Source organism: Pleurodeles waltl, chromosome 6 (genome assembly GCF_031143425.1).
Source record: "Pleurodeles waltl isolate 20211129_DDA chromosome 6, aPleWal1.hap1.20221129, whole genome shotgun sequence".
NCBI lineage: Eukaryota > Metazoa > Chordata > Amphibia > Caudata > Salamandridae > Pleurodeles > Pleurodeles waltl.
The window spans coordinates 1577746876-1577773322 of NC_090445.1; the positions used below are offsets into that span (position 1 = coordinate 1577746876).

Genomic DNA, 26447 nt, shown 5'->3' on the forward strand with positions numbered 1-26447 from the left:
TTCTTCGCTACTCAATTTTGCTTCACTTAAGTGCATAGATCACTTATGTAGAACAGTCCAAGTGTAACTGCATCTATGCACTGAGGTTCCACTTGCCTATCAATAAAAATGAGTTACTGTGAGAAAAGAATGTCTTAAGCAGAGAGTTTGTGGGAGGGATTCAGTGTAATGGGCAGCGATATAGAAGATGTCTTTCTGTGATAAAGACTAACTCTGCTAAAAGTGAACTGCAATTCACCTGCTGTCTGTGAAATAATCCATGACTGATAAACTATGACTAATAATGAGTGAAAGGGAGGAGTAATTGTACTTGTAATCCAGAGGATAGGGCCACTCCTTTTCCAATATACCTCATTTAATTGCATCTTCTCAAGTTTCGACCAGCCCCCTAAGCTTCCATAATTTCGTCAGTACATTTCGTATCTGACAAATAGGGGAAGCTGTCTTGTTGCATCACATGCAGTGGGTCACAACATTCTTTAAATATACCAGGTTTGAGCCAACAAGATATTCAAAGCTATTTCCTTGCCAGCATAAAATAAAAAGAAGCACACATTGTTCACCAGGGGTCTCAAACCTATAATAAGAGCTACTTATCATCAATTAAAATCATACTGAACTACTAGCATTATTAGTATGGCAATAGTGGCCATGTCAGACGAGTACATTAGTGGCCACCACGTGTAAGATAACTAGCAATGATAACCTCCTTGCATCTGGAGGGGTTACCAGCAGTAATGTAAAAAAGGCATTAGCAATTTGGAATTCCTCCATCTGTTTAAAACATGACAGTCATAACTGCTATGCCTAAATCCCACCAATGCCTCATGAGTTATTAGTTAAATATCAGTTCTATATATATTTTGGAAATCCAACTATTTTTTCCAAACATCAGCTTATGAGTTCCTGCAAATACAATTTACGTTATCTGGAATACGCAGTTTTCAATTCTGGGATACATATATGAATTCAATCAAGCAAAAGCTTCTAATTTAATAGGCAGGTCTGCAAACAGGAGAGCTGCTTATAGGAGCTGGAGAGCTACCAGGAGAAGCCTGTTCCAGACATTTCCCTAGAAAGACTTCTGTACTTATTTAGACTATGTCCATGATTCTGACGAGGCACTGTTGCACTAGAACATGGGCAGGACCTCTCTGGTTCTAGGAAGATCATGTGGCACCAGAGATGTCTCAGCTGCACTTGGTTGAGGAACTGGGGCCGAGGCTGTCGCTCTCATTGATTAATTATTTGCCAGTGTTTCTTTAGTGAGACAACAAGTGATTGATCTGATTTCTGATCCTTTTTCAAAGCTGTGAGCTTCAGTTGCAAAGGATTGCTTTTTGTATACTGGACTATTACATTAGAAAGAGATAGAACTCTTAAACACCGGAACAAACTGTAACTTCTGTTGCAAGTTCTGTGTGTCTCTCTCCTTCCTCACAGACCCCTTAAAGTACTATACTTTAAGTTGGTTTAACTTTCTCTGTCCGGCATTCACCATTTCAGATTTCCCAGAGAGTTTTGTTGGGTTGGCAATTTAATCAGTTTCTCAGTACCAGCTGAGGCTTCGCCAAACAATTCCTAATTCCTTGGGGGCTCGATTTAGTGGGTTTCAGGCTGCTTCTGTGCAGGATCCAGTGATATGGGCCTCCAATCCTTCTCAGAGGGGAAAAGCTATGGCTCCAGGTCACCAACTCTGAAGATACCAATTCCACAACAGAAAGTCAATCATAGTTAATCGTCCTTGGCACCCTGGGATGAAATGTATGAAGGGTCCAATGCATAACACAAGAGGAGTATATGGGTGAGTGTAGGTGCAATCTAATAAGTTTATCATGTTTACAGAAAGCATGAATGCCCACCCAAGGGTTGGCTGAACAAACAATTTTAACAATATAAACATTTAAACAGATGTTTTTCAGCACAATTTGATATATCATACAACACATTTACAGTGTCAACGCACCCAGACAGCAGCAAGCACCAGGAGACATGTCCACTGGAGCCCAGATGGCCATTTGAGGTTTACCTATTCTAAACTAGTTCTATATGAGCTGAGCAAATATGGTTAGTTCCACGTATGTTGTCCTGGTCATTAATCTTGCCAACAGTCAGACCATAGAATATAAAAGCTGAAGGGTTCGCCCAAAGTTAACCCAAACTGCCCTCTGGTGATATACGGTCCCTTTCTTCTTAGAATATTACATCCACGATTTTTATGTCTTCTAGTCTTGTGAGTAAACAGGATGTTATTTTCCTGCTTTCTTTTAAACACCAGAATTATGGTGAAAAATACATTGAATTTGATGAGTTTGTTCAGACATATAAGCCAGGCATCATTTTTATAACTGAAACTTGGTTACAGGATTCTTCAGGTCCCAATTTAGATATTGTTATTCCCCTGGGTATACTTTGACAGGATCATAAAATAAGACAAGATCATACAATTAAAGAGAGGGTGGACTGTGTGTTTTTTGACTGTGATAAAAGGATCAATTTGTAAATTAGAATCTCCCAATTGCGAAGTATTCCTTTTTATTTTCGAGATTAAAGCTATGAATTTCTTTTTCAGTTCTTATATATTTTTCCCCGGGCCCAAGAACCAATTTTGCAAAATCCCTTTCTTACTCCTGGAACCCATAATTCACAAGCCTAATCTTACTATCCTTGGAGATGTGAATTGCCATCTAGATACTAAAACAAGTGTGAACACTATAGCCTTAAATGACGTGATGACAAGATAAGGCTTGAATCAGCTTGTTGATTTTCCTACCCATAGCACAGGCCATAAACTGGATGCTATCCTTTCTAGCTATAACTTCTTAGAGTTAGACTTCCAATTCAGTTGACATGGTGAGATCATGTATTGATCGCTTTCATTGGTAATGCAACCTGGATCCCTGCAAATTCTTATTCCATCGCTCTTCTCTTGCATATGGGGCAAGGTGACGCAAAGAAACTTCATCCTATTTTACAGGACATTGTCAAAATGGCAGTTTTGTCAATTGGATATGATAGGATAAGACACGATTGTTCCTATCCTTAAAGTGAAAAACAAAAGATCAAATCCCTCCTCTCCACAGTATACAAGAAATCTTGAATCTCTCAAACAAAAATGAAAAAGGTCTGAACAGAGATGGAGGAAAGAATATAGGCCTGAGCAAACAATGGAACATAGAGAAGCTATACATTAGTTTAAATGGTAATTTTTCGAGGATACATCTCTGTATTTTACCCATAACATAAAGGGCTGTGAAAACCCGGTACAGGACCTGTCTGCAGTGATTACAAAGCTATCCAGTCCCATAACTTTTCCATTAATCCCCCATCCCAATATATGTGCAATCAGCTTGCCACCTTCATTTTGAAAGAAAAAGGAGGATATCTATTTAGATTTCCTATTAGATATTGTCTTAAATCACGCACACATTTTGGAGAACGGCTCCAGATATCAGGGAGCAATATTTCACAAGTTTACTTTCCTTATGGAAATACAAATCAAAGATCTGCTCCTAACTTGTAAATCTGGGACTTCCACAAATCCCTGCCCACCACACCTTTTACACCTTGTCCCGGATATTCTAACTACTTATCTTAAATGGTTATGCAATTGCAAGATTGATGCTATTTTTTTTCCCCAAGCATGGAAAAAGGCATCACAATTCTGCTTCTGAAAAAAGTCTCACCTATGCGAGATCTATTGGCTTTTTTCATTGTTTTTAAGACATGTTGCTTTGCAACACAGCTTAAAGTCAAGAAGAAAAGTGGTATTACGTGGCCAGGGCTGACCTCATCAAGGCGATTTTCTTTTTAAAGCCATGTCGCACAGCAGCCCATGATGTGCAGTATTAAGAAAAAAAAATGCAGAGGTTAAAGCAACACGAGGGGGAATGGAGCAGCAACAATGGACAGCGAGAGAAGAGGGATTATGGGGAAAACAATACGAGGGAGGTGTGATGAAGGAGGGAGTGATTACCGCATGGGGCAGGGAGGTGGGAAGAAGAAATAGTACCTCAGGCACAACACGCGCAGTGGACAGCACTAATTAGGTTGAATCAATCTGTGTTCCACGGAAACGAACAGAAGTGATGCCTAGCCTGTGCTGGCCAATTAAGAGGCTTCAATAAAGAGTGACATTGAAGCCAATTAATTGTAAGTAATGGACAGGCTGCAAGCCCTTTATTGTAAACAATAGTATCCCGCAAGTGAGAGTGCACACATCACATGCGCTGTCGCATGCTCAACCTAAAAACCTTGCAAATTCCAAAGAATTAAAAACAGAAAGTTACATGCCTGAATAAGTTTTGCCCCTGCTGGCCAAAATACTGGCTAGAGCACTTAACAAGAACTATTTGCAGTCCTGGAACATCACAAGTTGATGAATATTGAGCAAGCCAGCTTTATAAGTCGCCATAGCATGGAGCCAGTGTTGGTGTGTGTCACTGATGGTATTAGATATGTCCTTGTACAAGGAGGTCTGCTGCATTGATCATGTTAGACCTCACGACAGCTTTTGACACCATATACCATGCTGTGTTAGAGGCTTGCCTGTTTCATCTCAACAGAAAATATAAGGCTTTAAAGCTCCTGTTTTAATTTCTGTGAGACAGAACACAGTGTCATGCCATCTATACATTTCTAAGTCCTTTTCCTCACCATCGAGCATGCCACAGTGCTAATCTCTCAGCCCAACTCCTTTTAGCTAGTTAGATATTTTGGGTATCATTACTATTGTAGGCCTATGACACTCAGATTGTGGTTAATAACTGAAGATTCTAAGACAGCAACACCTAATTCGCAGAAATGTATGGGAGAGGGAGGGAATTTAATGAATTCCAACTACCTCAAATTAAATAGGGGGAAAACTAAGCTCTTTATATTTATCAAGGACCAGTGGCTGTGGTCCAGCTCCTGGTGGTCGTATGAACGTGGGTCTCTTCCTATTTCAATGAAATCTGCTAGAAATCTGGGAGTAATGTTTGACACAACATTTGTTTTTGCCACACACATTAATCAAGTTTCTGCTACCTGCTTGCACATTCTACGTATTTTGAGAAAAACATTAGCTTTCATCCTTGTTTCCTCACATAAGACTTTGATACAGGCACTGATTTCTTCACATCTAAATTACTTTAACTCCCTCTGTCTAAGTATCAATTAGACTTTAGTTTACTCAAACTCCACTCTATTTTAGAGGCAATGAAAAAGCTATACTGGTTCTTACTCCACAAACGGTTTATGTTTAAAGCTCTCTGAATGGCCCAGGAGGCCCTCCACAATGCTAGACCAGGATTCAGTGCTGTGAAGTTCACTTTGGAATGTTCCTGGTTGGCGTTTGAGATCTGCCAATCTTAACATATGGCAACTTACTGTCGTGCTTGATTCACTCTCTAGGACAGAGGTCTTCAAACTGGGGGGTGGGCCCCCCTTGGGGGGCCTCAAGTGATCCCGGGGGGGCGCCAAACTCTGGCCAAAAGAAATATTAAACAGATAACATGCCTTTGTTTTAAGCAGAAGCATGTTATTGCAGTTTTTAAAAGGTAACAGTACTTAACTGCAATGTTTAAATAGGTATAGACCTATTTAAACATTGTCATCTTTCTAAAATAATTGTGAAAAATTCTGAGGGGGGCCCAATGCTTTTTTTTTTTCAACTGGAGGGGGAGGGGGGGCATTAAAAAGTTTGAAGAACACTGCTCTAGGAGAATCTCAGCACTCAGCCCAGCAGGCCGACGTAGCAGTCTCAAGAGACTTTGAGAGTCATTTTTGTAACTTTTTTAATTTGACCTGGTCCTCACAGAAGCGAATAGAGAAGGGAAGTTTGTTCCAATAAAATGGAGCCAAGTAAGAGAATGATGCGTCACTGTATCAGTGTGGATACAAGTGAAGCTTGCAAGTAGGTGGGCAAGGCCTTGATCAGGGCTTCCTGAATCAGGCGACATGTCTTGAAAAATATAGGTTTTTTTATGGGCAGCCCATGAAGGTCCCTTAAAATGGGAGCCATGGATATGTGGCGAGGCAAGTTGAAAATTAGCTGGGTTGCTGTGTTCTGCCCTACTTGGAATTTTAATAGCAAGGCTTCACTAGCTGCTCCTGGTAGTCCATTTCCATAATCCAGGCAACTGGTGATAAAAACCTGAACTAGAGTCTTTCTGTGTCTGGGAGGAAGCCACGGAAAAGTTTCCTTAAGAGTCGCATGGTGGCATAGCAAGTACCACAGATGGAATCTGCCTGGTATTTCATAGAAAGGGTTTGAGTGATTTTAACCCCCAGATTTTTTACCACCTGATTTGGGAACAGGCACTGGCTAAGCTCAGACGGCCACCAATGAGCTAACAATATTTCCTGTACCTTGGCAAAAAGCACAATCTCTGTTTTATCTGCATTTAATTGGAGACAGTTGTTATTCATCCACGCCTCAATTTCACGCATAGAGTGCGTGAATTGTGATTTAACTTTTGTCAATCAGGCCTAAAGGAGATAAGTAGTTTGCATATCGTCCGTGTAGTGTATGATCTCAAATGCACAAGCTCTTACTATCTGTGCTAGAGGTACCATGTAGACATTAAATAATGTATGGCTCAGACAGGAACCCTGTGGATCTCCTTTGTTGATTCTTAAGGTTTTGGAAGTGAAGGAATTGAGGCAGATATTTTGGGTTTGGTTGTCCAGAAAATCCCTGAGCCCCAAAGCAAGGAGCTGCTGCATATGCCAGCCTCATAAAATGTGTGGATAAGAATGTAATGCAAGTCCATTAAAAAGGCTGCAGTCCAATCCAGTAGAACCAGCATAAGTGCAGTCCCAGAATCTAAGGATAGTCTGATATTGTCAGGGACTGCCACTAGTGCTGACTCCGTGCTATGGGTTGCCTTGAATCCTGACTGTGAGTTATCTAAGAGCATGTGTTCTTCAAGAAAAGGTGACAATTGGGAATTAACATAACTTTCTAGAATTTTGGAAAGCAATGGTAAAAAGGAGATTTGCGATAGTTGGAAAGAATCTTTGGGTTGTCTGAAGGCTTCTTAAGGATGGGGGTATCTTGGGCACATTTCCAAATTGCCAAAAGCTTAGCTGAGGTTAGAGAAAGATTGAACAGCTCCTTTACAGTAGGAGCGATAACCTTGGCCATACTAGCTGTTATCCTAGGGGGACAAAGGTCCCGAAGGGATCTTGATTTGGCTAGCGATAGCTTTTTTTGTACCTGCTCCAAGGAGCATAATTAAAAATTACTTAGAGTGCTGATGATGTTTGAAGGGGCTAGATTAACATCTTGCTCTTTCGTGTAAAATTCCAGAGGAGTTGGAAAATTCTTATAGATGAGATTGATTTTATCCTCACAGTTTTTGAGAGTCCAAAGTAGACTGGGTACAAGCGTGGGGTTTTATGAAACTACTTAAAGTTTTGTAGAGTTCTTTAGTTGAGCAGGTCACGTTGTCAATAGTAGCCATAAGATACTCTTTACAAGCTTCCTTAAGCTGCTTTTGATAATTTTTCAATATAGGCTTATCAGCTTCTTTGCCAGCCAAGGATTTAGTGGCACGCATCTACGTTCTGAATGTTTACAATTAAGTTTAAAGTCACGCAGATGGTTAGTGTACCAGGCTGCTTGGTGTTTAGCTGCAGTGGAAGGGACTTTTATGACCAGGGCTTTTAGGTCAAAAAAACCTCAAAAGGGAACTCTGACATGCTTCTACAGCCGATTCGATATTGTTACATGATGCAATAGAGATGGGTCTACAGAGTTCGGCAAAGGAGTCAGGCACAACTGTCTTCCAAGCACAAGTAAATGTGATGGGTTTAGTCCCTGGCTTGGCTGGGGTAGTTTTGCATGGGATCTGAAACTGGATTGGATGATGGTCAGACCAAGTAACCAGAAGAAGAGGTTTACAAGTTGCATCCTTCGAATTAGTAAAAATAATTATCAAGGGTGACACAATTAGAGTGAGACCAAGTGATTCTAAATCTGCTAAAAGTTGAGTTACGCCCCCATCCTCCTTGTTTCCCCCGTGAAAGTTAAAATCATCCAAGAGCAAAAGGTTGTTTGGGGCCAAAACAATCAGAGGAATGTTATGGGACCCAACAATCAGAGGAATGTTATGGGACCCAGAACGAGATAGAGTAGATGTGGTTGGATGATCCTTTTCATATCTCACTTTGAGGCTGTGGAACTCTCTGCCAGTGGAGATCAAATCCATAGGCATTCTCCTTTTGTTCTGAAAATGTATGAAAATGATGCCTTTCTCGTTATAGAAGCCTTTGAGTATCGATCCTCTACTAAGCTGGCTTTCCTTAGTCCCAAAACACCTCCAGATAAAAGTGTGCTTTATAAGTCATTTCTTTGTAGTGAACCAGTAATCCCAAAATGAGAATGGTGCTTTCTTGTGAATTTATTGGGCCGCAGTTAGAGCAGATCTTAACACAGTACTGAACCTAGCCCCTCCTCCCCAGAATGTTTGTGATCAGTTGTAATCTTTGCAAAGGCATTTTCTATGCAGAGGTGAGAAATGTAACTAGGATAGAAAAAAAACAGAGGTAATTGTAAGAAGTACTCATACAAAATTAAAGGGTTCACAAACTGGTAATGTACACACAGCTTTAAGGATACAGACTGAACTGCTGAAAATGAAAGATCATAGATTTACCACCAAAATGGAGTACTTTGTACCTCTTCGGTTATTTAAAAGATGTTTGAAATCCTAAACGTGTTTGAACAGTTAATTGATGCAGCTGCAAACCAACTATATTGACAGTGTCAAGCGTACCTGAAAGGCAAAGGGATAGTGTCTCTAAATTCACGCGTGTACATGAGGGTTCAGTAGACGCACAACAATGTGCATCAGAGCGACAGCCTTAAAGTGCACAATGCTCTCAGTGCGACACAAAGGCTCTGAGCTAGCTTGCTAGTAAACAAAACGCTGGACACAAAACATAGAAGGTCTAGGGGTGCAACAAAGAAATTTATTAAAATAAGAAAAGTTGGTGAAAGGGAAGAGTGTAATCAACAGCCCGGGTTGCTACTGTGCCTCATGGTAATAAGTTTGAGCACTCTTAATTGGCTGTGAAGGCCAACAGTCATCAAGGTCAAAAAGTCTTCGTTTTAGGGTAGCAGCTCAGTGAAGCTATCAGGACTCCTTAGGCTGGCTAAGGGTCTTCTAGTCATAGGAGGAAAGTATCAGGGCAGAACCGGGCCACAGACTTAGTACCAGGCAAGGGGAATCAGGTAGCATGCATGCTGTCCATTGCACATATATTTCAGCAAGGGACAGAGCAGATCCAAGTCCAAAAAACAATCAGTGAGCAAGCAGCTCCGGATTTTCTTTTCAAAATTGGGCAGTTGGAAGACGCCACACTGTCAGTCAATGTCCAGTGCATTTCATGATTTCAAAAGCCCAGCCGTTCAGACTGGGATCAGTGCGGAGTCTATGATGACTAAGTGCAGGGACTCAGGTGAATGGTTTGAGGGCTTCTTTGGAAGAAAGCTGTGTGTATTCTATCCAGAACAGCTGAAACAAAGGTAGAGCAGGACATAGAAGCAGTGTATGGGTTGTCCCCCCTAGGTAGCACACAACCTCTATTTTGCACAACGTTATTATGGTAAATCTTCAACAACATTTACACATAACCCTAGCTAACTAACAAGTTGCTTACAATAAAAAAAATACACATTCTAAGAACTTTTAATGTTTGCCAAGCCTTTGATAATAATTTGTTCATGCTAATGTTATGAAAGTGATAACTGCCTAATGTCTGTGAACACTATAATGAAGAAATAAAGACATGAAGGGACCCCATCAACCCTGATCCCTTAGACATTACCTTAAATGAAATGCTAGCAGACAGCTTTTGTGGGTGCAACTAGGCACCCTGAGTAGCTGTCCACTAAGGTCTAAAATGGTAGAGACCAATGGGTATAATCTCTTTTTGGGCTGTCCCAAGGCCTGACACTCAGCACCTATCTGCAAAGTGGGGGCTTCTTCGGGATTAGAGGCCAAACAAGATGTTCTCAAAAGGCAAAAAGTGCACAGAAAACTTTGGTGAAACTTTGGAGACTTACTACAACTGCAGATTTTTAATATTGTTAACTAATACTGAACGCTGCAGGAGCAATGGCTGCTCATCAGAAGCTTTTGAACAGAGCGTGATCTGATGTTGGTAGTTAGGCCCCAAAAGAGTTATTTTCAACAAAGTGTAATGTGACACTGCACCCTGCAGTGGTTGTCCCTCCCTCTCTTGGTGTGCAGATATTATTTTACTAACCCTAAATCACATGTATGCCATACACTAGTTTTAGGGCCTGATGTAGAGTTCAGCAAACAGGTTACTCCATCACAAACATGACAGATATCCTGTCCACAGTTTTACAAGTGCATTATATCCAGGGGCAATAGTAATACCGCAGACATGATACCTGTCATGTTTGTGATGGAGGAACTGTCTGCCAAACTCTAAACCAGGCCCTTAATCTGTTAATTGGGGGATCACTTTTATGTTATTTCTTGGACAATATCCTAATCTGTGCCTCTGTTGTACTGATAGAAATTTCATTTTGTTCTTGCAGAAACAACATCCCCTTTCACTATCAGCCGGCCAGTAGATAAACAGAATGAGTCCAACACATCCATTTTGATTGGCTGCCTGGTGGCCATTATTCTGCTTCTGTTGGTTGTCATAGTAATAATCCTTTGGAAACAGTATATACAGAAAAGACTGGAAAAGGTAAGAATGAAGAAAGGAGCTGGAGCATTATAGGAGGTCTGCAAAGAAATTCATTATTTCTCTTTAAACTAACCCAAATGGAGACATGCATCCAAATTACACATATAGAATGCTCAGATTATTCACACAAAGCGAGTGCCGACTTCGCTCCTTCTTCATACCTTCTGGTTTTAAGTCTAACACCAATATTACTTATTTTTTATTGGTTCAGTTTTATGCTGAGGTTGCTCCCTCTATTTCCGTGGCCCATCTTTAGATGCACCACCAGAGTGCTGTTCATTCACCGATAAATAGAGCATTTGAGCATATCCTCCAGGTAGTTCCACAATTTCAATTCCTCCTGCATTGATTTCCTGTGGACAGTACTGTGTGTTTCTCTCTTTCCTCAATGAGGCTGTTTCTCTTGACAGATGTTGTTCTTTTCATAATATTTGGAAATATTCAGTCAGGCCTCTGGACTTCGCCACTCCCCCTAACCCCCGTCAACCCTGCTTCTTGTGACTTATTGTCCCTAGATTCTGAAAGAGAGATCCTATCTGGTTGGATAATGTGTGCAGTCAACTGCTGTTTCCATATCAGCTCATCATGTATCATACACAATGATATGTTATGTTGTGTTACGTTCAGGTTACTCATAGAGCACAAGGTTCATGGTTCAAGTATTATTTTGGCTGTAAAGAAGCAGACCGAGGACATATTAAAGCTTGAAACAGATTTTCTTTCACAACACAGTAGAATTGGATGTTATAGGTGCTTAAAATATCCCTGTGAGGTAATTTAGTCTGCTCTACTCTCAATAGTTTTGTTGCAGAGTCAAGCATCCACCTCCTCTCTTGCCAACCATTTATAATTTATCTCAGTCATATCTAAAATTGTCTGTAGCTTCATCATCAGAATCATCATGTAATCCAGGCTGCCAAAGTAGTACTTCAGATGATCTATAATTGTTGAGTTTATTAATCATAAAACCTTCATTTATTAGTTTCAGTACATCTAGGTCTTCTCTGTAGTTTGAAAGCGAATGCCCCAAGGTTCTGCATGACACAATAATATAGACATGGAGATTCTGTATGCTTCTGTGGTATTCCATCTCCTTGGCAGCAAGCACATGTTACCATACAGCCCTCTTCCCTTCTACTGCTGAGGCCTCACATTCAGTTTTACTGGCCTTACTGATGGTTCTGTGTGAGCAGAGAGAACAAACTGCGCCTCTGATCCTCTTACAGTGGTATCATCACATTTATGACTTGATGCACCTGTGAATAACCAACACTTTTTAGGACTTATTGGCGATATTAGCAATTTATTGTGTGTTGAGCTCCTCTTCTTTATCAAAAATGTTCACACTTCTTACTACTTTCATAGGCACCACGACGAATCCTGGAAGAAGATGCCACAATCCGCTTGTCCTTCTACAGCTACAGCATCGCTAACAACCAGACTCAAATCCACCAATCTAATCCCACCTATGAGCGGGTTTTCCCTTTAGATCTGGACTACCAGGCACCAGTTATGCCCCCTCGTAAACTTCCTGAACTCTCTCAAAGTGCAGAGGACTCGGGTAAGTACCGGCTGCCCACTATACAGAGTGAAAGGTTGAGGTCAACTTGATGGTTCACAGTACAGCCTCATATAGAGAGTTTGAGTCTTGAGCACCTTACTTAAATAGAGGAAATTGGTCATTTGATATGCAGATATAGCATAGACCAAGGATGGGCAGGCATGATGGCTAGCAGAGAGAGTCTTGAACACCTTACACAAATATATCAAATTAGTTATTTGGCATTACAGTACAGTAGAGACTACAGCTTCATAAGGAAATAGTGTACGTAATCAAAGCAGATCTGATGGAACCAGGGAACAGTATTCCTAAGAAGAAAGGCCCACGTGTACTAAGACAATGTGCAGCCTCAAATCCTGCAATTTGCAAAATTAGGATATTTGTAACCACAAAATGGCTTTTTTGTATTCATTTAACCCATTTTGCAACTCAGAAGAGGCTTAACAGCTCTGAAAATCGGTTTAGAAACGGATACCAAAAGGCATTTTGGAGTGGGTTATTTAGTACTTCGCTTACAAATTGTAACCACAATTTCATTTGCAAACCAATGAAAAATGACCAATATTTTAAAGATGTTGGTATCTTATTCGCAAAAATGTATGGGTCTCTATTGGACTTCTTCCCCTTTATGAATGTTAACAAAATGTTTGTTGGGGTGTAAGCAGTAGTTCACATGGTAGTTGTCAGCTCTCACCCAAACTTTTTAAACTCAGCTGTTTTCCTTTAAGGTACCAGAGGAATTCCCAGAATTCATAAAAAGTAAGATTTCTGAGAACTTACAAGGGGGAAGACTTGAGTGGGTCAGAGGCTGGGTCAATGAATGAAAAAGCACCCAGCGATAGACCTCACCATCAGCATTTTTATGCTGACAGATGAGGCTCTAACCCTAAGTCACCTGTTTGTGCATCATAGGAGCCCCAGAGTGGCAGGAAAATATATAATGTTGCTTTAAAATTTAGTTATGTGACTAGTAATTCTGGGCTAGGTAGCTTAAACCTAACCTGCACCAGGCACTTAACACACTCAAAGGCCTTTATGTGAGTATAACTCACTCAGATTAGAAAATAACCTCGTTGTTTCTAATGGATATATGTCGGAACCACGGTTGCTTCAAGCACCCGTGGCTCAACAACGAGGTGAATGCGTTTACAACAATTTTACCGTTGTAAGTGCATTCCTTGTAAAGGCATTAGCGATCAGCATGCACGGTTCCAGCATGTTTCCCCCTAGCCCCCACCCCTAAAAATTACCATAACCCCCCTCCCCACAACTACCCCAACCCCTACCCCCAAAATTACCAGAACCCCAACCCCACTCCCCTAAAACCTAAACCACCCCAACCCACCCCTTAAACCTAAACCCTGTCCCCCTCCCCCAAACCTTAATCAGCCCCATCACCCACCCCTCCCCAAAAACTAAAAATACCCCGAGTCCCCACCCCACCCCTAAAACCTAAACACCCCAACCCACCCCTTAAACCTAAACCCTGAACCCCTCCCCCAAAACCCTAATCACCTGCAGCCCCCCACCCCACCCCAAAAACCAAAAATACCCCCAGTCCCTACCTCACCCCTAAAACCTAAACACCCCAACCCACCCCTTAAACCTAAACCCTGACCCCTTCCCTCCCCCCAAACCCTAATCATCCGAGCCCCCCACACCCCAAAAAAAAACAGCCTGAGTCCAAGCCCAACTTACCTACTGTGTCGACTCAGACTCCCTTCTTCTGTACCTTAACCACGCATGTACGTGGTTCAGACATGTGTGGTTAAGGTACCAAAAGCAGGAAGTAGTGGAAAACGAAAGCATTGTTTTGCTTTCGTTTTTCACGACTTTGTGGTTCCGGAGTCGTTGTTTCGTGTGTTTCCCGTTTCTAATGGGTACTTTTAACCTTAGATTTCCCACCTTAGAACACTCTCCACCCATGTGCCTGACTGGATCAGAAAACATTTTCAAGCAATGCTCCTATGCTCTGCTAGGTGGTGTTGTCCAGCTCCCTTCTCATTTTGTACTGCCCCGGAAGTGACGGTGTGGAGCTTTATATGAGTGTCACAAATGCCACTGACATCACTTCCTTTCTTTCTGTGTAGTCCAATGAAAATCTAGAATTCTACTCTCCAACTTGCCAGCCTTCCGACAACTTATGAAAATCTAACAAAATCTTTGCGCTAGGGAACAATGTCCTTTTCTAAGACTACAGGTTACAAAGCATGCCGTGACTGTGGAAAACAGATGTCTGTCATGGATCCACACAAGGTGTCTCTTTTGCTTGCCACACAACTCAAAGTAGTGCAGTAAGTGTGTCCTCATGCATGCAAGAGCTGTATGTTGCTGAACATATGAAGAAGTCACAGGACTCACATAGGTCCCTCTCCCTTTCTAATCCAAGGTCACAGTCTCGCTCCCACAAGAGGTCAACTTTGCAGTCAAAGTCCTCCCATAAGTCAAAATCAAAAGTCCAAACAAAAGCACAAGAAAGCAAAGCAGGACTGAACCCTTTCATCACTCTCTGTTCAAAGAAAAGGCACAAGAACGTCACAAAGTTAGTTGGTCTCCCTCCAGGTAACTGGTTGTGGAGCCAATTCTATAATCAATGCTAGTTTTCTCCAAATTGCCCTATTCATCAGTGATGTTTCAGCAAACTGGCACCTTTAAGAAAGCCATACTTCAGATATTTGTCTTTCTTCTGGGACTCTTTGGTGCTTCTTTGTGCTCCAAGGATTTGCAGGGGCTTTCAGTGAAGGTACTACTGGCGGATCCATTCTTTGTGCTGTCTGACCCTCTGGGTTTCACTACAGTTCTCAAACAGATTTTTTTTTTTGTCCTCATATTTCTTAATGTACTTCCATAGTAGCCAGACCCAATATATATCCAGATCCCATTTGAACCAGATAAAGGACCAGCTTTGTCCTGAAGACACATCACGGAACGGTAGAAGTAGCTATGTACTAGCCGTACCTTGAGAGGAAATAATCATTGGACAATATACTAAAGAATTAATATTGGTGTTCGTGTTTGGAGAAAACCAACTCACCCATGGTTGCCATAATTCCTTAACATCTTTGACTCCAGTTCTACAAAGATCTAATTGACAAATTTTCATTACATCTTCCACCCATTCCTACCAAGTGGGAGGGGTGGGAGAAAGCCAGGGTCTACAAATCTTGCGTCTTGCCAAAAGTATTAAATAAAACAACAAATTCTTATGAACACTTGAAAGGTTTGTCAGTTCTAAAGTACTACCAAAGAAAACTAAAGCCGGGGAGACTGTCAGTGGGACCTGTATCACAAAAGATAGAGGCTCAAACACATCCTTCCTATAATTTGAAATCCGAGAACATAACATTAACATATGCATATCATCTGCCTCCACAGACCCTCACTTTATACAGGCTGTATGGACATTATTGTTGAATCTATTTAACTTCTTTGGAGTGAAATATGCTCTATGCAGAACAAATAGATGATTTCTCATCCGCAGGCTTAACCACTCTATAGAGACGTTGCCAAGAGCCAGCCCATAATGTATTGATCTCCTCCCTGCTGGCCACCTCCTCCCATAAAGAGCCTGGGAAATTCTGTGCCTCATCTAGGCCATCCAAACACTCCAAGAACATTCTATAATAAGTGGAAGCTTGCTTCTTACATGGTTGTTTTTTTATGTAAGAGCTCCAGTAACTCATTAGTCTCCTTTTCTCCCGCCTTTAATGATCTTGCCCATGCCTGTAATTGATAGTATTTTGAATCTGGATATCAAGCCACAGCTAGTAACAAATGTTTCCTATGGTTTCAAGGCCCCCTCCTGTAGTATTTGTCCCCGTTGCCTGATGCCTGCTTCCTTCAAAGGACAAACCAAAGCATCTTGCAAACATTCAGGAGTTCCAGGGGAGTCCCAAATGGGAGCCCGAGTACTATAATACGACAAGTTAGTGATTTTCCTGATCTTTGCCCACAAAGAGGCCGCCGCCCTTAGTGATTTCAATCGTACTTTTTTGTAAAACCTTGGGTGAACAAATTTATACAAATAGTTACGCTCTCCACCCCTGAACATAGCCTTAATTTGTGGAGATACCTCATCTGCTACTAGTAAATCTTTAAATTTTTTTAACTGGAATGCCCATACAAATAACTGAATATCCGGGAGGGCAATTCCTCCTTTACAATAACTTCTACGTAGTTTCTTCCTGGCAATCCTGATTCCCTTGTAGGCCCAAATAAAACTATGAATCTTTGATTGTATGTCCTGTATTCGCTTTTCCTCGAATTCAAACGGGATCATATTAAAAAGAAAAGTAAGCTTTGGGAGGATAAACATTTTAACTAAATTCACCCGCCCATATAGAGTACCAGGGAGGTGTATCCAGCTTAGCAATAGTTTATCTATCTGATGCATAAAATATTTCAGATTTACCATCGATATTTTCTCCAAGTCTTGTGGAATCTTAACTCCCAAGGTACCTTATCTCTTCTTTTATTAGTTTATGGTGACTATTCATATTCCATAATTTCGGTTTTTGACATGTTGATTTGATACCCTGATATCTGGCCAAAACTTTGTGTTATCCATACCAGTCTATCTAACGCCACCGGGAGATCTGTGGTATAGATGATAATATCATCTACATACAAAGATGCCTTTTTCTCCCACCCCATATAAATAAAGGGTTTTATTTGAGCGTCCTTTTTTAATCATAGAAGCTAGTGGCTCTATATACATGTTAAAGAGCAGGGGGGAGAGAGGACAACCCTGTCTAGTCCCTCGAGTGATAAAAAAAACGGAGAGGTTAGACTTCCGTTTATCAAAACCCTTGCCAATGGATTGGTGTAAATACTTTTGATTGCTCCCAAGAACCTTGGGCCAAAATTCAACTATGTTAAAATATAGATTAGATAACCCCAATTCACTCGATCAAATGCCTTAGTACCATCAAGAGTAACAACTGCCAGAGGGAGGCCCGATACTGACGCCAAATCAATTGCCCCAATTAATTTGTGGGATAATTGATACATATATCTATTTTTTTTAAACCCTTTTGATCTGCATAAATCAAAGGCGCAATACCCTCCCCTAATCTCCTAGCAAGTATGCTTGGAATATTTTATAGTCACTATTCAATAGGGAGATTGGCCGATATGACTCACAGAGCGAAGCATCTTTCCCGGGTTTCAGTATAACAGTTATTATTGCTTATTCCAAGACCCTGGCAGTTGACACTACCCCCTCCAAATTGCATTAAAAAGCTCTTTAAGTATGGGAGATAAGATACTGCTTAATTTTACATAAAACTCCGCAGGCAAACCATCCGGGCCTGCTGCCTTCCCTTTTTTCGCTTTGGCAATGGTCTGAAGTATTTCTGCCTCGAGCAATTCCTCCTCCAACAAAGACACCCCTACCTCATCAAGTCTCTCTAACATCAATTCTTCTATCTTTGGCATCCCGTCTCCCATCACTTCTAATGAATCTTCTTTGTATAGAACTTCAAAAAAGTTCTGAAATGCTCTTTGAATTGCTAGGGGGTCTGTTACAACCGCCCCTGTACCGGGGTCCCTTATCTCAGAAATTTGGTTTCTAACCAGATCAAGCTTTGTTTTCCACGCCAGTAACTTCCCCGAACATTCCCCATACTCAAAATTTGCGAATTTGCTTGCCTCCCATTTTTCTCTTACACGTGACTCTATTAATGCTGAGGGAGCTGCACGTTTAGACATCATTTTTAATACAATCAACTCTTCCTCTCTCCCACTCTGATGAGCCTCAACTAGTTTCTCCTCTAAGCTCTTCAATTCGTTCTCAATAACCTGAATACCTGACCTATACTCCCTGTTTTTCTGAGCGGAGATAGAAATCAAAACCCCCCTGATAAAAGCTTTATATACATCCCACACCGCATGAGGTGCTGCCGAGTTCACGTTATCTTAAAAAAAAAAAAAATCTAGTTTCCCTTGATAGCCATTCCACCACCTCTATGTTAGCTAATAGGGAAAGATCTAGTGTCCACCTCTTTACTGGTCGTGGGCCGTCTTCCCTCAGGGTCAACATAACTGCTGAATGGTCAGAGAGATGGACGGGGATATGCTGTATGTCCCTCACGTATGCCTTTAGATCCTTGGCTAATAGAAAATAATCTATTCTGGAATGATGTCTAAATTTTTTATTATGGAAGGTGAAGCTACGTGGACAACCATGCAATTCTCTCCAGATATCAATAAACGCATACTGCTCCATCATCACTTTAATATACGCCAAAGACTTCCGAGATCCACAAGCCTTACTACCAGAGGATCTATCCATCACATAGTTTAAAACCACATTAAAATCCCCTGCTATTATAGTTGGGTACTGGGTTTCCAGGAGCACGTTACATATTTCTTGAAGAGCGGTTGTATCGTCTACATTAGGAACGTAATAGGACACCAACGTATATATGGCCTGGTTGATTTTAACATCCGCCCTAACCCATCTACCTTTGATGTCTGATTTTGAGGACATAATCAATGCGTTAGCAGTTCTCTTAAGTAAGATTATCACACCCTTCGAATGCGATGTGTTCTTAGAACAAACCACCTGACTAACCCAACCCTGAGACTTAAATATCTTGTGTACTTCTAACGATGTCAAGTGAGACTCCTGGACCATTATGATTTGTGCTGGGGAATCCTTGATATACTGCAAGACATAACTTCTCCTCCCTTTTACTCTCAATCCATTCACATTCCATGAGAGAATCTGGAAATTACCTGTAGGCATCTTTCTTGTATATTCCTTCAAAGGTAGTAAACCTTCTAAAAAACAATGTAATGAGTCGAATCAATTTGTGATGAGGAAATTTTTCCCTGCTCCTAACCCTCCCTGCCCCTATCAAGTCCCAACCTCCCACCTTCCCTCCACCCCCCATACCCTCCCTCGCACCTCCCTGGGGAACACCCCCCAACTTATGGCTATCCAGCCCTTTGGGGCTGCTAGACCCCCACAAACCAAAAAAAAGAAAAAAAGGAGAAAGAAAAAAGAATATCTCATCGTAATTTAGTTATTCTTAAATTTCTCAAGGGGAGAGTCCGCTGCATGGGGATCCCGCATATTATACATCCTATTGTCTCTCATCACCCTCAAAGTTGCAGGAAATTTTAACTGGGCCGTGGTCCCCAGTTTCCTAAACTCTTCCAGCCTCTTGCCAAGTTCCCATTGTCTGTTGGAAGTCATCCGCGATACATCAGATTTTACTTCAAAAGAAACGCCGTTCGCACTCAAAGTTCCGGTCTTCAACGCTGTGGGGAGGGGAACATGGCGCCTGTAGGTCGGCAGCGTTCGCGTTGCTAGAGCAGCCGCGGTGCTGCATGACCATCCACCAGGCACGATAACAAAGCGCGAAGGAGGAAGAAGAACATTCGCGGCTACTCACCCGAACGAATGACAAATAGAATGCCATCTCGAAAGCTGCAAGGACGCGTTCCAGTACAAACAAAGACGCCGGCGCTGGGAGCAGCTTCGGGGAGAGAAAGTGTTAGAAGTTGGGAGCACGCTGCTCTCGAGATTCGGAGAGTGCGCGCTCTCACCTCCAGGGTCGCTTTGAGAGGGGCGACTGGAGGCAGACCAGGCAGGGGCAGCACAGGTCGTTCATGCAATATGGAAAGCATAGAAGGCAGACCTGGGGAGCTACCATTTGGTGAGGGAAGGAAGGATTCTCTCTCCCCCTCAACGCTTGAGCCTCCAAGTATACCTGAGAGTGAAGTGCCCGTCGTGGATCAGGTACAGGGTGAGGGGGGAGGGCAAGTGGAGCCTGGGGAGCCAGTGGAGTTGATGAACCGTAACAGCATAAGGGAAGGGGGCTCCTACCACAGGTTTTCATGCCAGAGCAGTGGCTCTGATTGTACTACAGACATTCTGCTGGGTGGAAAGGGGGCCACACTTTCACAACAAAAGAGAAATTCTGAGGGAAGATGCAGCCTCCCCCCATCCCAGCAGAGAATAACCCCCTCACTGAGGACATATTTTAAAGCCAAGAATTTAGATAATTTTGTGACTAGCTCTGATAAGGCTTTATGGTCCGAATGTGAGGAGGGGGAGCAAGCTGAAACACAGGGGGATAATTTCTCTGTTTTGTCTGGACCCCCTACAAGCGAGGGAGTATCTAGTGCTTGTGTGGTAGTGCAGAAACAGGTTATTGCAGGAATAGGGGAAGATCCCCCCTTGCAACAAAGAAATTAAACCTTAGAGGGATGGCAATCAGACCCCTTGGTCCCCGAGTTTGATTTGTCACCGGAATTGAATTCCACAACCACTCAACCATCGGTAGAATTTCTGTTGCACTCTCTGTCTAAAGAAGTTAGGCAGGGATTTGTGGTTTCTCAGAATAACCAGAAAGGGATTCAAGATGTTTGTGAGGCGTTAGCAGTTAAGATGGATATTCTAACACAGTGAACCCAGATTTTGGAAAATCAAGTGACCCAACTTAATGAGATGGTGGAGAGACATACAAATGACATTGAAGTATTGAAGAAAGCAGAATACTGAGCGTCTTGAAGTGTTGGAAAACAACGCCAGGAGGAATAATATTAAAATAATGAATATCCCGGAGGGAGTCGAGGGGAACAATATAAAAATGTTTGTGGTAGGTATTCTGAGTCAAGGTGGAGTGTGCGAAGGGCCCGAGGACTTGCTATCCCACGACATACAGAGGGTCCATAGGGACCCCTTCCGGAGATCACCAGGTGCCACTAAGCCAAGAAGGATACCGGTGAACTTTCTCACCTATGCTATTAAGGAAAAAATTCTCCCCAACAGATTTCTTCCCCAGTTCTCTGACCTACACAGGCACCTCCCTTGTAAATACTGATAATGACTCTACCAGCAGTAGAAGATGATCTAATGCCAATTCCATTGTCTGGCCCTTGAATTGACTGCAACCCACCCTGGCTGATGTTGCACTACGAAATTACTGAAGCCCAACTGATAGCTGTACAGCCTGACTCTTATCCAGTGTCTTTAACAGGTGAATGCACCATCTCAGGCTTCACTGTCTTTTTGTCTTCGATTCACACTAAAGCTTACCCTTGCCATCACCTATCACTGATGAGTGTGGGGATGGAGAGGATCTACACTTTCAATATGATGATGATACTTCTTACATTGATTTGCAGGAAGCCAGTGGGGTTGATACTTCCCTTGATAAAGAGTTGAATTGTTCATTTGGACCACCAGTAAAAGAGAGTGCGGAAGGAGTCTGACAAGCAACTGAGATCTTGTATCTACAGTTGCCCTCTGTTGAGACCAAGACTACTGTCCTTATGGAAATCTTACAGCCTGGGCCAGCCACATCAGAGCCATAGACATCACAGACCAATGCCTGGCGATTCTAATTTTCTAATGAAGTCACCTACTCTATGGAATCTGGTTGTTCAGACTTCAGGCAGCAAGTTGAAACCTGTCCATTCCCTATGACACCTCCACATAGGTAGTCTACAAAGATTGAGGAATTGGGAATCACACTTTCTTCTCAGGTAGCCTAGCACTGAGATCAGTCAATGCAATGTGTTTTTTTTCCGGTATTTGAATGCCATATAGGACATGGCCAGTCCTGCCGGTCCCAGGAAACTTTTAGTCCTTAGATTCTCAAACAAAGGTGGTCAAGATGCAGCCACATATGTGATTTGTGCTGGCCTTGAATCTACTTATTGTCTTGAGACTAGTGATTGGCACCAGTGTGATGATCCACCACCATGCATGAATGGTCTCCGCAGGATGTTCTGAAGATGTACAGGACTCCTATGGATATGGATTTTGATGCTTCACTCCTGTTCAGCGTGAAAGCCAACTCTGCAGTGGAATGTTTCAATTAAAGTAGAGCCACACCATGCACCCTTGATCTTTATCCCTTTGCTAAACCTTTTCCTCACCTGTTTATGAAATTACGAGGCTGCTCTAGGGGACTGGTGTATAGGCAGTGTCAATATCCCCAGCCACTGCTACAATCACCCGTCCTTTCAAGGCTTGAGACGGGCATCTGGCAGGTAATGTGCAGGCCACCCAGGGCACCAGTCTTCCCATGCCCCTTCCACTATGGCAAAAGACACCAAACTACTTTAGCTTGCCATTAGTGGCACACAACTACCAGGATACAGCACTTTCTTCCAGGGTTGCAATCCATCATGTCTGACAGATAGATCCTTCAATGTGGTTATGCCCTCACCCTGTCCTTTTCCTCCTGTCAAATCCTCCCTGCACATCAGAGTAAATTTCAGATGAGCACATCCGTTCTGTTGCAAGATGTGCAAGTTTTATTTTCCAAAGGAGCTATTGAGAGAGTGCCGGACTCAAAAAATAAGAGAATATTGCTACTCTCATTATATCCTTGTTCCGAAGAAGAATCGGGGCCCTTTGGGTCATTTTAGACCTTCCACCACTGAAAGCCTTCCAACAAAAGTAAAATTCAAAATGATCACACTGGCTCAGCCCCTATCTCTTTTGGACCGAGCAAAGGATGGTGTCCTAGGATTTGCAGGACGCATATTTTCAGAAGTCTTTCCTGATGTCCCACAGACATTACCTGTGGATCAAGGTAGGCCCATAAACGTTTTTGGTTTGGGTCCACTCCACAGACTCTCTAGCTGGGAAGGTACCGGTATGGTGAGGAATGTGTAGTTTAAAATCCCCATCAGAACATTACATATGGTAACGCTCTTTCTGGTGGATACTGTATTTATCTGCTGATTCTTCACTGCCTTCACACCTCCACGTTCTGTGGAGCAGCCTCTTTTTACCATCTAAAATGTTCCCAAGTTAGTTATCTACACACTGGTACAAACAATCTGGTGTCCCACGTCTGAAGGCATGGAAGGAAATAAACAAGAGAATGATGTCAGCTCTTAGAGGTGGCATATGTATGTGGTTCCACTCTGCCGCTTCCAGGGTAAGCTTCCTGGCTCCACTTAGCCTTGCACAGGAGCATTGCTGGAAAGTTTCCAGATCCATTATGGCACTTGGGGAGTATTATAAGGTGAAGAATCTGTGGTTACATAGAGTAGCCACCAAAAAAAGCATCACCAAAGGTAAGTACTATTTTTGACCCATTTCTGAGCCTTACTCAGATGCCATTTTTCATGTCTTGTGTAAAAACAAGATCTTGTTCTGTACAATAAAGATGACTTTGCCTTGTCTTTATAACAATGTTTGCTGGATTGTGGGATAACCTGCTAATCTGCTCTTCCTCAGTCATTCTTTTCCTGTTCTTTAACCAGCATGCAGTGGGGATTATGCTGAGCCTGACCTCACCCAGTCCACACCACATCAGGGCTTCCAGAACAGCGTGCCACACTATGCAGAGACTGACATTGTGAACCTGCAGGGAGTCACTGGCAACAACATGTACTCCGTGCCTGCTCTCACTGTGGACTCACTCACCAAAAAGGACATCACAGTGGGAGAGTTCCCCCGGCAGCAGCTGCGACTGAAGGAGAAGCTGGGAGAAGGTCAGTTTGGAGAGGTACGTAGCCACAAGTTCAAATTTGTGCTTTCAAATGCACTAATGAGGAAAATGTTACTTTACTTTTTTTTAAAACCTAATGAAATAAACTACCTTTCTTATGATTGTGTTGCCGTTGATGTTCAGGAAGTTTAAGGTTAATTAATGCTTTCCTGTTACTGAGTCATGAGCAGAAGTAATCTTAAAATATCACATACACTTGTGGTTTCTAAATGTAACCTCACATCATTGGGAAACAAATTATGTTGATGCTGCCTTCTCACATTTGGAGAATCCTCCCTCTCTTGAGAAGATCAAACAACTAACGCTCAAGAACCTGAAAAAAGCTTAAATGCTGGGTCAAGCCATTCAAGTACTTATTTCATGGTGAACCCCTGTTTGTCTTCTTTTGTGCATCTGCAGTTGCATACACGAGGGTTTTAACACTCATGGAGTAATTTTCAAGGTGGGTCTGTGACAATGGAGGCCAGGAGGACATCACTCCAAATGTTCTGCCCTAAGTTATTTCCATAGCATATGTTACACTTAGTCATTTGCTGCACTTGTTATGAAGATTGTGTATTTTCTGTATTGCTGCTTAGATCACCTTTTCGGTGGCCTCACCCTCTGCATGTGAAAGGCGTTAGGTGTACCTTGGTGCAGCATAGCAGACAGGGAGTACATAATCTGATTTTTGGAAAGTCAGGTACCGCCCTTCTCATGGAAGTCCAGGGACCAGGGTATGAGGCGAACGTAGGACAGTGTTACAGAGGCAGCTATTGCTAGGTATGTGGCTTGAACCACCTGCAGCATCATACATTCTTTCACAATACTTTCATAGACTTTCGAAGAGTTTTAACCTTGGAATTTCACATAGTAACACTCCAAGACAAAGTCAAGTAAGGTCCTATTCTTGGCCAGTCTGTTGACTAAACCAGCTATGCTAGAGGAGAAAAACACCTTTTACAAGTCAGTTGCTTGTGGCTGTTTACAATGTGCTGATTGAACCCGGACATCACTCGACAAAATATATGATGGAACAGTTGAACAGTACTTTTCAGCATCAGGACAAGGAAACCAGAACAGAGTTAGTGAAAGCAAAATTAAAACAACATAGCATTATGGTGAGCTATTGGGTTGATACTTAGTTAGCATAGCCAGCTGTGATGCGACAATAGAAGCTGTAACTCCTACCGTGTGGCGAAAGATACTATTTTGTGTAATATAGACTCTCGATAAATGGCATTTAGCAGTGGCACACATAGACAAATGATGAGATGGCTCGTTCAGTTTAATTGAGCTTAATTGGCACTGCTGTTACCTGTAGCTCTGAGTATCCTGGTATATATTGTTCCTTTGAAGTCAGAATTGTGGGCTCATTCCAGAGGTCATTCTTGTGACATCCTGTCAAGTCTGTCAAAATAGAAGTACAGCAAGACCAAGTGGGACACATCCCCATCCCACCACTGTATATCCTCAGAGAAGTAAGAGGGCTTCAAGGTACACTCAATCCTACTCCACATCTCCCTTCGAGAAACCAATTTTGCAATTGATCCTGTTTCATCCTGATTTTTCCGGGTCATTTTTAGCTGGTCGAGGCCTTTACGGAATTCATTTTGGGCATATTTGGTACTCTTCTGGTTTCATCTGGGTCTCCTAAGGCCCGTAGGATCTCCAGGGGCCTCCAGTCATATCACCCCTGGCAGATACGTCCATGGCACTGTCTATGCCTTTCAAACCCACCTCAGGGTCTCCACTGACTTTTATGCTGGTCCCTTCAATATCAACAGCGTGCCTGAAGAGGAACCTTTACCAATACAGGTGTCCGACTTCAAGGCAAACTTGTCTCTTCTTTGATTGATGTCACAAATCAAGTTCAGCCCGACCTACATATACACCACACAGTCAGATTCAGACAGAACCTTGCCTCTACTGGAAAGCCGCCATCAGATGCTCCATCAGCTTTTTGGCTCTAACTCAGAACAAAACCCACCTCCACATGGGGTGACATTTGAGATGATGCAGAGGATTTTCCCCCACATCGTGAGGATGACAAACTATACACAAACCAAGTCTAGGCTAGTGGGCCTGATCCTTCACCTGATACTTGATGTATCTGGCAACCCCAACACAACACTAACAGATGAAAGTGCCTCCTTTGCTGTGGTGATTTGACATTCAGCTGAGGTCTTTGACCTGCAACATCCTTCTCTTGAAGTTAAAACTAATCTCCCTTGAGAAGCTGACGTTGATATTTTGACTCAACATCCTACTGCAGAGAGTCTGATGATAAAGTCTTCCAATCAAGGTGAACCCACAGTGCATTTCCCATGACCCCCCACCTCACTGCCCTCCAGATAGAGAATTAAAGGGGATTGAGGCATTTGGGAAACACATTTTTTAGTCTGCCAGTTTACCTTTATGGTCAATCAATGCCAGTTGGCCACTCAAATCATTCTAGATGGTGAGGACGCAGCCAAATATGTCATTCATTCCTCTAAACCCCATTGATTGCTTGGGACAGGTAGTCTGCACTAGTGTGGTGTTTCATCGCCATGCCTGGCTGAAGTCTACAGGCTTCTCTGGAGATGCATCCAACTATGCAAACCTGATGAAACTGACTCCAGTTTGGTTTTGCCCTCGATGCCACTCCAAATTTCCACACACTGACAACCACCAGCTGTGTAACTTGTGTTTCTCTCCCGACCACA

At 42.4% G+C, this 26447-nt stretch overlaps 1 protein-coding gene across 4 annotated transcripts in view; it reads left to right on the plus strand.

Moving 5' to 3' along the window:
* Positions 1–26447, plus strand: part of LOC138301162 (discoidin domain-containing receptor 2-like) — a 367128-nt gene that overhangs the window by 313319 nt on the left and 27362 nt on the right. For all 4 annotated transcript variants that reach the window (XM_069241351.1, XM_069241350.1, XM_069241348.1 and 1 more), the window contains 3 exons: positions 10559–10716; positions 12082–12277; positions 23513–23757. In XM_069241351.1, coding sequence (XP_069097452.1) covers positions 10559–10716; positions 12082–12277; positions 23513–23757 — 599 coding nt within the window. The remainder of the gene's footprint in view (positions 1–10558; positions 10717–12081; positions 12278–23512; positions 23758–26447) is intronic.